Source organism: Zychaea mexicana (genome assembly GCF_025766255.1).
Source record: "Zychaea mexicana strain RSA 1403 chromosome Unknown BDB00scaffold_24, whole genome shotgun sequence".
NCBI lineage: Eukaryota > Fungi > Mucoromycota > Mucoromycetes > Mucorales > Lichtheimiaceae > Zychaea > Zychaea mexicana.
In genome coordinates this window covers 252,333-264,424 of record NW_026516687.1, presented here as the reverse complement: position 1 = coordinate 264,424, position 12,092 = coordinate 252,333, and the positions used below count along the sequence as shown (strand labels likewise).

The 12,092-nt window shown below is 43.7% G+C and overlaps 3 protein-coding genes across 3 annotated transcripts; 1 reads left to right on the top strand and 2 right to left on the bottom strand.

The window, feature by feature from the left end:
* Positions 1-6,646: 6,646 nt before the first annotated feature.
* On the top strand, positions 6,647-7,633 carry BDB00DRAFT_870933 (uncharacterized protein; the record flags this gene model as incomplete). Its single annotated transcript, XM_053126767.1, has 3 exons — positions 6,647-7,157; positions 7,236-7,442; positions 7,503-7,633. 3 exons carry the CDS (start codon positions 6,647-6,649, stop codon positions 7,631-7,633), a joined length of 849 nt encoding a protein of 282 aa, XP_052981210.1.
* A 197-nt stretch (positions 7,634-7,830) lies between these two features.
* BDB00DRAFT_927880 (Ccc1 family) lies at positions 7,831-8,975 on the bottom strand (the record flags this gene model as incomplete). Its single annotated transcript, XM_053128904.1, has 5 exons — positions 8,812-8,975; positions 8,655-8,738; positions 8,573-8,582; positions 8,202-8,472; positions 7,831-8,100 (listed from the first exon to the last, which is right to left on the bottom strand). The coding sequence occupies exons 1-5, from the start codon at positions 8,930-8,932 to the stop codon at positions 7,831-7,833; spliced, it is 756 nt and encodes a 251-aa protein (XP_052981209.1). The 5' UTR covers positions 8,933-8,975.
* A 164-nt stretch (positions 8,976-9,139) lies between these two features.
* Positions 9,140-11,682, bottom strand: BDB00DRAFT_279938 (uncharacterized protein). Its single transcript, XM_053116770.1, has 2 exons — positions 10,858-11,682; positions 9,140-10,500 (listed from the first exon to the last, which is right to left on the bottom strand). Exons 1-2 carry the CDS (start codon positions 11,523-11,525, stop codon positions 9,267-9,269), a joined length of 1,902 nt encoding a protein of 633 aa, XP_052981208.1. The 5' UTR covers positions 11,526-11,682; the 3' UTR covers positions 9,140-9,266.
* Positions 11,683-12,092: the final 410 nt, after the last annotated feature.

Genomic DNA, 12,092 nt, shown 5'->3' with positions numbered 1-12,092 from the left:
ACATTGTTATCAGCGCAGTCGCACAGCAACAGGTATACAAAAAGGAGTGTGGCTCACCCGGCACCAAGAAGCAGTAAAACGCATGAAGTCCTTGATCCAAAAACGGCGACGTCAAACCTGGCGCACCTTTTGTCACCAGCTTGCCACTGATGACTTCTCAAAGACCACCGCATCCATCAGGCATATTCGCCAAAATCGTAAAGTACAGCCAACCTTTACAGATACCGCCGGTCCACAAGTCGCAGCCGAACGCATGAAACAGCACCTAGAAATGGTATATGCCGGTGCCAACTTACCAGCAAATCGAGATGAAGCACCCCTCCCAGCACATGGACCACATGAAATTGAGGATGATTGCCCGTTCACTCACCTTCAAGTAAAAACTGCCATTGAAACTGTTGCTCGCCGTAAAGCACCTGGTGTTGATCACCTGCGTGCTGAAATGCTCTCACCGATCCACAATGAACTGCTGCCACCATTAACTGCTTTGTTCCAACTTTGCTGGAAATGGTCATTAACTCCTGTAGCATGGCGTGTAGCACAAGTCATTCCTATATTCAAAAAAGGGGATGCTACTATGCCCAATAACTACCGCCCTATTAGCCTGACATCAGTATTTCAAAAAATAATGGAAATTTGCTTATCCGACAGTCTTCATGCTGCTTCTCCCCCTCTTGATATAGCCCAAGGTGGTTTCCGTCCGCAACGTAGTGCCCTCGACCAAGCCCTATGTCTACAAGAGCTTGCCGAAAGAGACCGCCGTGCTGGTGGACGTAACCGATTGCCTGTCCTAGTTTTCCTTGACATCAAGTCAGCTTACGACACTGTTGATCGTGCGATTATTTGGCGTGCGCTTGCTCCTGTGGCCTCTCCTGCTCTACTTGGTCTCCTCCGGAATCTGTTCGATGAGGTATCCATAGAGGTTATTCTCTCTGGTGTCAAATCCAGTTCATTCAAGCCAACAACCGGTGTCCTACAAGGATCAATTTTGTCCCCTCACTTATATTCCCTCTACATTAATTCTCTTCCCGCCTTTCTACGTACCCACATTTCTTCTTTTACTACTTCTTCTTCATCACCATCAGATGATTTTGTTTCCTCTTCAGTTCAGCCTGTGTTTCGACCGGTAGGTGGGCAGTGGGTTAACTGCTTGTTGTATGCTGATGATGTAGCTCTTGTGGCCGACGCTGCAGAAATGCCACGCTTACTTGCCAAGGCTGAGGAACATTCCTACCAGCTTGGTTATCGATGGAACCCAGAAAAGTGCGTTGCCTTGTATCCCCATAGCTCCTCACCAAATTCTCAGCCACTCCACTTGTACGGCCAACCGCTTATTACCCAACAACAGTTCACATACCTGGGCGTCCCTTTCAACACCAGCATGAAAATCGACACCAAGGCCCTGATCCAACGCAATACGGGTTCGGTTCGTGCAGCAATGTCCACCCTCAAAACCATTGGTTGCAATCCTTCAGGGTTTCCGCGTCTCCTTTCTACCCGCCTCTACCAACAGTTCATCCGCCCAAAAATGGAGTATGGCTTGGCACTCTGCAACTTTTACAAGTACGAAACGAAAGCCCTCAACACAGCACAAGATGAATGCTTACGTATGATCTTTGGCGGGCATCGCACTTCCTCAACAACCGTTTTCCGTCATATGACTGGGTTACCAACTATGGCCGAACGGGTGCAGATCCTTGGCGTCAAATTCCTCATCCGTGCCCACTTCCTGCCTGCCGATGCTCTATTGTCCAAGCTTCGTCCTCTCCTCCGTGCAAAAGACCATCTTTGGTGCAAGCTTCTTAAGCACAACCTGCTATGGTCCCAGCTGCCTGACCCACCACAAGACGCTGATAAACGCGCACTCAACACTGTCATCCGCACCCACCGCATGGAAAACCTGCAGATGCTTCGCAGTGATCAGCACAGCGGGAAACTGCTGAAGGCCGCACGTCCCTCCCTCGGTATCGATCCCATTCTTTGGTTACCAATGACAACCCGTGACAGGAGCCGCCTATTGCGCTGGCGCATGGGTTGGCTACCAGGTCGTCCAATTTCTTGCCTTTGTGGCACCACTCGCACAAGTCGCCATCATCTGATCGACTGCCTCCAAGTGGCGTCGTGTCTTGGGGTGCCTGCTGACGCGGAACCAAACCCGATCGACTTTCTGTTGAACAAGCTGCCTCGCCGGAAACCGCGCTCCCCCACCATCATCGACTATTGGCAACGCCACTGGCCAAAGCTCATGGCAGTAATGGCGGATATCGACCGAACATGCCACCCGGATGATGACTGGCCGGACTCCGACGACCTCGGACAAGAACTGTTGGACTGGTTGTCCCCAGAACCACCACCACGACTCGACCCCGACACGCTTCTTGCAACAGTCGATCGTCTCTTTTCATAATGAGCGCATTTCGTTATAATGTTAAAAATATACAAAAACTGAGAATAAGAAAAAAAACAAAAAAAAACAAAAGAACTGAACCATAGACAAAAATAACCAAAGAAACAAAAAAAAGAACGCAAAACAGAAAAAAGTCAAAAAAAGAGACAAAAAGAAAACAGTCAAACAAGACAAAAAAAAAAAGATTTTCCCGCATACACCCCCTTCTCCCCACACACTCTCACACTAACGCTCACACTCGTATTTCAACTCAGATTGTACTAACCAACTGTGCACGGACCATCGAAACACAGGCTGCTGAACTTCTTTATTTTATACTTCTTTAGCGCACTCCTACACTTACTTTGAATTTCGCTTGCACTCTCTTCCCACCTACTACTTTTTTCCCTGGCAACTTGCAGGGTTTTTATATCCCTAGACTGTTACATAATTTATTTGTATATAAGCACTTCAGGGCGACCATATGCTCCATTGAGCGCGGGTCTTCATGCTCTTTAATAAACAAACCCTTTCATCTCGGCCATGTTACCTTATGTTACCTTTACTTTACCTTACTTATCCTCATAGAAAAATAAATGCTGCTATAAATAATAGTAGAAAAAAGGATGCTGCTATAGAAAAAGGGATGCAGTTATAGAAAAAAGGATGCTGCTATAGAAAAAAGGATGCTGCTATAGAAAAAGGGATGCTGCTATAGAAAAAGGGATGCACCTAGGGGTCGCAATTGGACGGGTTGGGTCGGGTCGGGTCAAGGGTCTGACCCGTTGACCCGTAGGTCAAGAAAACACTGACCCGACCCGACCCGTTCAACTCGACAGGTCAAAACTCGGGTTGACGGGTCAAGATTGATTTTAATGTAGTGATCAAGGAAGTGTCAATCAGCCTGAACTTGAGCACTGGAAGTGCAAAACTCCATATATATATAGCTCTCTAAGATGATGGCACGCAAATTCCTAGCAGTGCTAGCAACATCTACGTTTTGAGTGATTATTCTTAAAGGTAAAGGGTTCTGTGCCATCACAAAAGAAATCGCTTAGGCTCACATGCTTTAAAGAAAGCATAATATTTAAAGTGTGGTTGAAAATCGACTTCCCTATATGCCCCTTATCCTTTTCCCTTTTCCCTTTTCTTTTCACTTCTTTCTTCTTCCTTCGATTTTCTTTTCTCAATTCCTTTTCTGTCTTTTGTTAAATCGCGTCTCTTACTGCCACCCTCTATTGTATATTCTTATTGCACTATTGCTACTTCTTTACTCCTATCATTGTATCATATATATTGCTTATAGCTTACTTATCCCATACTGTTGAATATAAAGTATAATCCCACAATAAAAAGAATTAAGTACGTTTTATGCTATAGTTCTATAGCAGATATATTGACAACTAATGATGTTTCCCAACAAGAAGATTGACTACTTAAATATAAGTACTTCATACATATTATGTGTATACACGGGTCACGACGGGTCAACGGGTCAGGTCAAGGGTTGGATGGGTCGACCCACGGGTCAGAAAAGCATCAACCCGACCCGTTGACCCGTCCTCAACCCACGGGTCGGTTTTGACCCGTGGGTCAGATTGCGACCCCTAGATGCACCTATAGAAAAAGGGATGCACCTGTAGAAAAAGATATACATATTTGCACCTTTATTTTTTTTTTATTTTTTTATTCCTAAACTCTTAGAAAAACTACAAAAAATCCCAGAAAAAGTCATTAAAAATAACACCCTGCCATCGAACAGTAACAACAGTTCGCCCCAGCAGCCAAGTATTAAATAACACTATATAATTGCACTCTTCTCTATCTAGTGAGATTCATTTTTATTATTAGCAACCTCTATTCTACCATACCCTAATAAACAATTACACCAATTTCACATAACTTACTGGATGCAATAACTCTTGACACCAAACAAGACATCGAACAACTCACAGACTCCCTCACCACTGACATCTCTATAGCATTAGATTAAACAATCGGTAGGAAAGTCCCATCTGCCAAAAGAAGCTAATTGGTCTCAGACAGACAAATTACAATAGGAAGGATAATCCTCAATTATAGTTTAAGTAAAGTTTTACATTTAAAAGTTATATATATAGTAGGATAAACATTTCAAAACTGCTAAGCCGAAAATCAAAGATTTTCTATGGAGTTTCGAGAACCTTTCTCTGGAGAAAGAACCACAAAGAGTCGCTGCATAAGGTGTAAAACACCTTGTGTACTGGAGGGAGGAGCAACTTATTACTCCTGTAAGTTAGAATCTTCGTTACCACTCCAGGGGGAGCTTTTAATTCATAAAGGTTCTATCTATTTATCTTTTAAAACTTAAATCTTTAAGATAATTATCAATTGAAGGATTAAACATTTATATATTTCATCTTTTTTAATCATTAAAATTTTAAAATAAATTCAAAAAGTTAAACCTTTTTTTAAATTAATTATAATTATATTTATAAAAGATACATCATTTAAAAGAAATACCATTTTTAACATTATTTTTAAACTATAACCTTTACAAGGTCAATGATACAAAGGTTTAATCTATGGTTAAGGATTGCTCCCCTTCCCCTAGGCCTTCAACCATCATCAAGAGTACTGCTACTACCAATGTGACCGAGCAGCTACTACAGGTATACACAAAGCAGTTTGAATGCAATGCCACTAAGACGCAGTAAAGAGCGTCAAGGTACTACTGCAAAAACTGGCGATGATAAACTTGACGTGATTTCTTCTGTCACAAACTCTCAGTCAATGATTTTTCAATGACAACTGCTGCATCTATCCACCACATCTGCCAAAATCGTAGAATCCAGCCAACCTTTACAGTTACTGAGGGCCCACAGAAGGTTTCTGCCAAAAGGATGAAACAGCACTTGGAAATAGTATATGCTGGTGCCAATCCTCCCATTCAGGAAACAAGTCCACATAAAATAGAGGACCGTTCACTCTCCTTTAGGTTCAATCATCACTTGACACTTGAAACGTTGCCTGTCACAAAGCACCTGGCGTAAACTATTTGCACGCAGAGAGGTTTGCTGTCATTCAGGATGAACTCTTGCCACCCTTAACCCCTCTATTTCAACTGTGTTGGAGATGGTCCTTTACTCTTTACTCCTTTAGCATGGCGAGTTGCACGAGTCATTCCGATATACAAAAAGGGTGACGAAACTTTGCCCATCAACTACCACCCCCATTAGTCTTTTATTTGTCATTAGAAAGATAATGAAATATGCTTAACCCCTCACGTCCATGCCGCAAGGATTTGTATGTATTGCTATATCTCTTCCTTTCTTGTAACATATATAATTTTTACTGCAATTACTGACTCACTCCGATATGTAGTGTAATAAATAGAAATGCCTTCAAAAAGGTTATTCACCCTCTTAGGATCCGATCAGCAAAAGTAGAGCAATACGGAGTCTGGTGCTTACCTTAGTATACTGGTGATAGGTTGCAACAGGGTAGTAAGTCAAGCATCATACTTCCCATCACTATCATAAGTCTTTGGCGCACATCTTCAACTGCTAGGTTTGCTTCATGATAATAGCTCTTTGACATCCATTTCGTACAACAACCTCTTCTATTATATTGACACATGACTCGCGTCTACTACCTTATACATTTTTAAGAGATCCCCCATACCTTCTGCAGCAGTAAGCAGCATTAATCAAGTCGCAGCATGCATAATTGACAATTCCACCTTCAGACAAAGGTATAACTATTGATATTTATCAACCACTGCTTTGATGCTCTTTCAATGGGTTTTTCTCATATGATGTGTGCCAAACTTGTCAAGCTTGGTTACATCGAATCTGGATAGAGTTAATCATAACAAGATACACGCTCTTACTGAATCAGTCTTCTTACTGTATAATATACTTGAAGAAAGCTGTAGCATGTCACAGATAATAAAAATTATTTATATTTCTGATGACATCATGACAAGGTCCTAATGAATGTCAAGTGTTGTTTATTAAAGAACCTTTTGCTTCTCACCGTACACCACATAAACTTCACGTTCTGTAGAGACACATTGTTTGAAGCTGATGAATGTAAGTGAAGAGCTTGAAATATATTCTGGTCGGTGAAATTGGACGCGGTGAAAGAATGAATCAGTAATACGATGGGCTTCCCTGTGGAGAGCACATAATTGGCAGGGTCGGGTTGATTCCCCCAAATTTATGCAGACAAAAGTTCTTTGTTCTTTCTTCGTCTTTTTCTTTTCCAAGAAACGTCAACATGGCACAAACAACAGCCCATCCTCATTCAGCACTTCATTTATATAATTTTCTATGTGCAATTCGATCGACGTTTTCAAGTGCTGATGAGTACCAACAAGAGTTCGAAAGTGTTTTACTGGCCCCACGATACACACCCGAATTGTTCAATGGTGTTGTGACACTACTGCAAGGTGTCATGTCAATGTCAGCAACAGCAACCACCACTGAACGAGCCACTTTTTGGCCTGAGCTGCAACACATTATGCAAGCAGCACATAAGGATCCACACTACGACTCGCTTCTGTCACGCGTAACAGAAAGTTTCTTCTTTATTCGTCATGTGGATTCTGTGTTGAACAATGACAACCAGTTGGAAGCATTCATACGAAGCTTACTTTTGGACTATCCGGATGCCCAGCATGCGCAAGTCATGGAATCTATTGCTGGTTTCTTGGCAACCCTTGACTCTACAACGCGTGCTGGCGTGGAATCTGTGCTTAACGATCAACGACACTCCTCTGCTGAACAAGGTAATATAAACTTTTCAAAAGGCGAGTGAGCTCCGGGCGAGATGGGGGAAATTGTGCTGATTGATAGTTGCAAACTAGGCTCTCCAGATCATTTGCTTCGTATCCGACGGATCCTCGATGACGATGCGCTATTTATGGAGTTTAAGGACATTGTGGATACGGATACCGTGGCAGGCGTCCCATGGAACGATACGCTGTTAAAACTGTACGGATTGATTCGATTACGCAAACCAGAAGTATGGGAATCCATCAGTTATATCTTGGATCAGGCACAAGCAGCGCATGGTACGTAGTCAAAGGCGCGAACACTAGTAGTGCAGCAATACTGATTATTTAAATGTATAGATACAACCCAGTACAGCTCATACGAAGAATACGTTCAGAAGAACTTTTTGGAAGATGGGGGTCAACAGTATTTGGATAGTGAGATTGACCGAGCACGCGTGGAAAGTATGCTGGATAGTCTAACAATGTAAAGATTAAAAAATTGCATGCATGTCTATATCATAAGGTGATGTATTTTTGGTATTTTTGATGTATATGCGGGAGTGTGAGAAGAGTTGGGTGATACAATGCATGTGAATGAATGAATGAATGAATGGAATAATGTGCTGAGAGAAAGAGATTATGGCTGTTATGTGGATGAAAGCATGGTGGTTGGCGGGATATTCGTTTAAAAATCATTTTCAGAAGGGAGCAAGTAGACGATACCGTAACTTGCACCTGCTGCCAAAGCACCAATGAGCAAGGTCTGGATGGCGCCCTTGAATGCACCCTTGGGGTTGATAAGTCGACTCTTGGCGTAGCCAAAGATCAACAGCGTGAGCGAGGTGACGGCGATCGAGATGTACAGAGCCAATGTGGCGTCCTCCATGAACACATATGGTAGTAATGGGATCAAGCCGCCAATAAAGTACGAGGAGCCGATTGTCAATGCCGAGATCTAGCATTTCATGTGTCATTAATACGTTCGTGAGAAAAATGAATCAAAAAGCTAATATGCAGCTGCCCATTATGAGAAAATCGATAGTGAATCAAACTCACCCAGCTTCGTCGTGGATCGGGCATTTCAAGGTTAAGTTCGAATTTCATCATAAAGTCGACAAACTTTTCGGGGTCACTCTTGAGCTGGTCGATTAAGGGCTGAAGTGCTTCACGATCCAAGCCATAGGGTTCTAAAATCTCGACAATTTCATCCTCCTCGTCCTGCGGGCACTCTTCCACTTCGCGTTCTTCGCGCATACGTTCTGTCTTGTAATGGTCCATTTCGGACCGTGCTGCCAAGTAGCCTCCCAAACCCATTGAAATTGCACCACTTTTTTTTTGTGTTCCAAACAAAAGAAGATTGGGTTAATAAACAAACAACAACAATGAGCTATAAATTACAAAGATGTCAACTCGCTGTTTCTTTTTACCTGACAAGCTCTAAAAACACACAAAAAGACAATGAGTTTAACTATGAAGCGAGTGCTGTTGTTTGGCAAGAAGCTTACTTACCAGCTGCACCACCGTAAACCACGATTTTGCTAACACCAAGCGAGGATAAACCGGCGGCGAGTGCGAAGGGTACAGTGAGACCGTCTGTAAAAGAGCTTTTTGCATAAGCCCAAGGATAGTGATAAAAGAATTATATCGCAGTAAATTAAAACCATACCCGACAAGCCAATGATAGCGTCACGGACTACTTCTGCAGATTCAAAGTGTTCTTCTCGATGGCCCACAGGCTGATATTCTTGGGATGGACGACGACGAAGTCGATCTAAAAATGAACTCATCTTTTGGTGGATTCGATAGTTTTTTTTTGTTTTGGCGGAATGGAAAAAGAGGGAAAAAAAAAGGGCGTGTTGCGTGGACATGCACGTACAGTTTTAACACAGCAATCTTGTGTCACCATCAAAAAAACTTGCCGAAGATGCCGACGGAGCGCGCTGTGCTATATTTTTTCCCTTCCCCTCTCAGCCACTCCTTTTAGCTCTGAAACTGACGTTTGCTAGACTGCGATCATCATCAGAGAGATAGAGAGTGGGGGTTGATGGTATTGTATTCAACGAGCCCCTCCTTTTTTTTTATCATTGTATAATACACAAATGAAGCTACTACTGCTATTTACTACACTTCATCCTCTTCACCCATTTCTTGACGTGTTATCCTCTTTTTATGATGCTGTCCAGGCCGTTTCAGCTTTGTCAGCACCAAAAAGCCTGAGCGTTGGTTGTTCACTTTTTTGTTTTGCGTCCGCCATCGTGATAGCAGTTTGGATGCACTATCTGATTCTTGATGTTGTTGATGTTGTTGTTGTTGTTGCAATGTAGATGAAGACGATGACGAAGACCCTGAATCCATTATGGTGTTTTCTGTTGCATCGTCCAGCAACAGTTGTTGACTTGCGCTGTGGATCCATCGATGGTTGTTACCATGGGTGCCTCGTCGGTACCGTGACGACGACGATGATGATGCAGTATTATTGTTGCCATGAGCACCAGCAGCAGTAGCAGCAGAATTTGTGGTCGTGGTATTGCCTGCAGTACCGGCAGGAGGCCACATGATCATAGCTGTTGGTTTTGGTAATGGTTGTTGGGCAAACATGTTCAAGATGCGGTCATCCTCATCCACCCAATGCGCCGTACACAATCGATGTTCCAACGGTACCATCACATCCGCTTTCTCTACCCACTGACCGCGCGTGACATAGCTGTCGAAATAAGGGCCGTGACAAGATGAGCATGCTTTAGCAGAATGGAGGTATGTGACAAGGTGTGTAGGTAGGTCATTCGTTGCATAAAGTTGCTGTCGTCCCTGTTTTTGATGTTTTTCTTTCCGTGATAGAGGTGATGGTGATGATGATGATGTTGTTGTTGTTGTTGCGTATGGCAAAAACTGCTGTTCCTGATGTTGCCGTACAACAATCCGTGCACATGTTTCCAATAGACTCGGAGGACCTCTTTGCCGTAATGAATATGCATGCGTGTCTTCTGTTTTTAATGGACATCCATCCAGTTGTAGACGTCGAAGGTATGGTAACTGTGCTAGCTCGGCGGGCAGTACTTGGATGGGGTTACCGGAGAGGTCAAGTGTAGCGAGATGTGTCATATTGGCAATGTGATAGGACAGATGTGATATAGTGTTGTTGGCGGCATGAAGGGTATGTAGCTTTTTTGACACGACGCGGAAGCATGGGGTGAGATCGGTGATGTGATTGTACGAGACGTCGAATTCGGTGAGCTTTGATAGACAGCTTATTGTGTCGGGTATCTCTGTGAGCTGGTTATGTGATAGACGAAGGTGCTCCAGGTTCTCCAGACAGCCGATAGCTTCTGGTAAATACGTAAGCTGGTTATGTGATCTGGATAAACAAAAATACGTCAGCATTGCTTTCTCTCTTTTCTTGCCAACAGCAACAGACCCCTCTTCACCCGGTCATGTTTTGCCACTTATGCATGCGGCCTCAATCGTTCCTCCTTTCATTTCGTTTTGCACAATCCCCCCCCTACATCCAGATCCATCCAACGTGCAGTAAGATAGAATACACATCCACCCACCCACCCACACCCACACACATTCTCATTTTAATTTATGTCGATATACATACGCGCGCGCACGCACTTTTTCCCTCTTTCGCCCATTCTCCCCTTTCATATACGCACACACATGCACATTTCCCGCCTCTTTCGGTAGCGATAAGAATCAAATATTAACTTACAAGTCCAATTTCCGTACCATGGTCAGACGGGCAATGTTGCAGCTGAGATTGACGAGCCGTCGGGCCGAGAGATTGATTTCTTGCATTGATTTGTCCACAGTGCCGCTACTGCACGCATCCAGAAATGTAAATCGCACATTTAAAGTCGTCGTCGTTGTCGTTTCCGTTGTCCCCGCATGTGTTTGATCGTCACTATGTCCGTCGTCTTCATTCATTTTATACGTTCGGGCGCTCGTAGAAGAGGAGCTGCTGTAGTACTTTGCGTCAATGTAAGCGAGCTCTTTTGGCAGTAATCGTTGTTGTTGTTGTTGTTGTTGTATGTGCTGAGTATGGTTGCTGCTATTATTACTGTTGTGTATGGCTTGTTCGTCATAACCCGAGTCAACTCGACCAAGCAGCACAGCAGTGGCGCACTTTGGTGTTGTTGACGGAGTCGGTGGTGGTGAGGGGATCATTGGCGATTCAGCTAATGCGTAAAGATGGGGATGTGTAAGCACGAGGTCATTGCGCTTGCGGTTACTGCTGCTTTTACACCTATCGGTGTTGCTGCTTTCGGTAGTGTCGTTGCTGCTGCTGTCAGTGGCAGCGGGAGAGGAGGAAGTGGAGGAGGAGACAGAAACGTGGCCAAAGGTGAGTGCCCCTTGGTTTTTACTAGCTGCTTGACCCATGGTGGTAGTGGTAGTGGTGCCTGATAGAAGTATGTGTGGTAGACCCCTTCCTCGCGCGTGGAGAAAAAAAGTAAAGGTGTAGAGAGCGGGGGGAGGTGTGGACGAGCAAAGAGTGACAAAGAAAAGAAGAGGGAAGAACAAGAAAGAAGAGAAAAAGAAAGCCCATCGTATCATCTGAAAAAACAACGATATAAAAATGGTCAAATCTATTTTAATAACCAAATCCGCCCACCTTGTTGATTGCACACGCATACGCACACACACACACAGCACACGCACAGCACTAGCTCACACATACAGCAGACTACACTTGCTGTTCGCTTCCACATCCGACTGTTATTAACACATGCACTTATTGCTAAATCATTCGACAAGAGGTGACTTTAATGGCTTGTTACCTCTTTAGGCTTCAGTTGATTTCTGCTGCTGATGGATGCATCCTCAACATAAGCTTCGTCATTCCATGTGGACACTCCTCCCTTTCTCCTCTTGCCACTTTAGTTGAGCAAATATAAACAAAACGCGGCAAAGGAGATGGAGGCGGGACAGTGCAGAACACTGATGGCC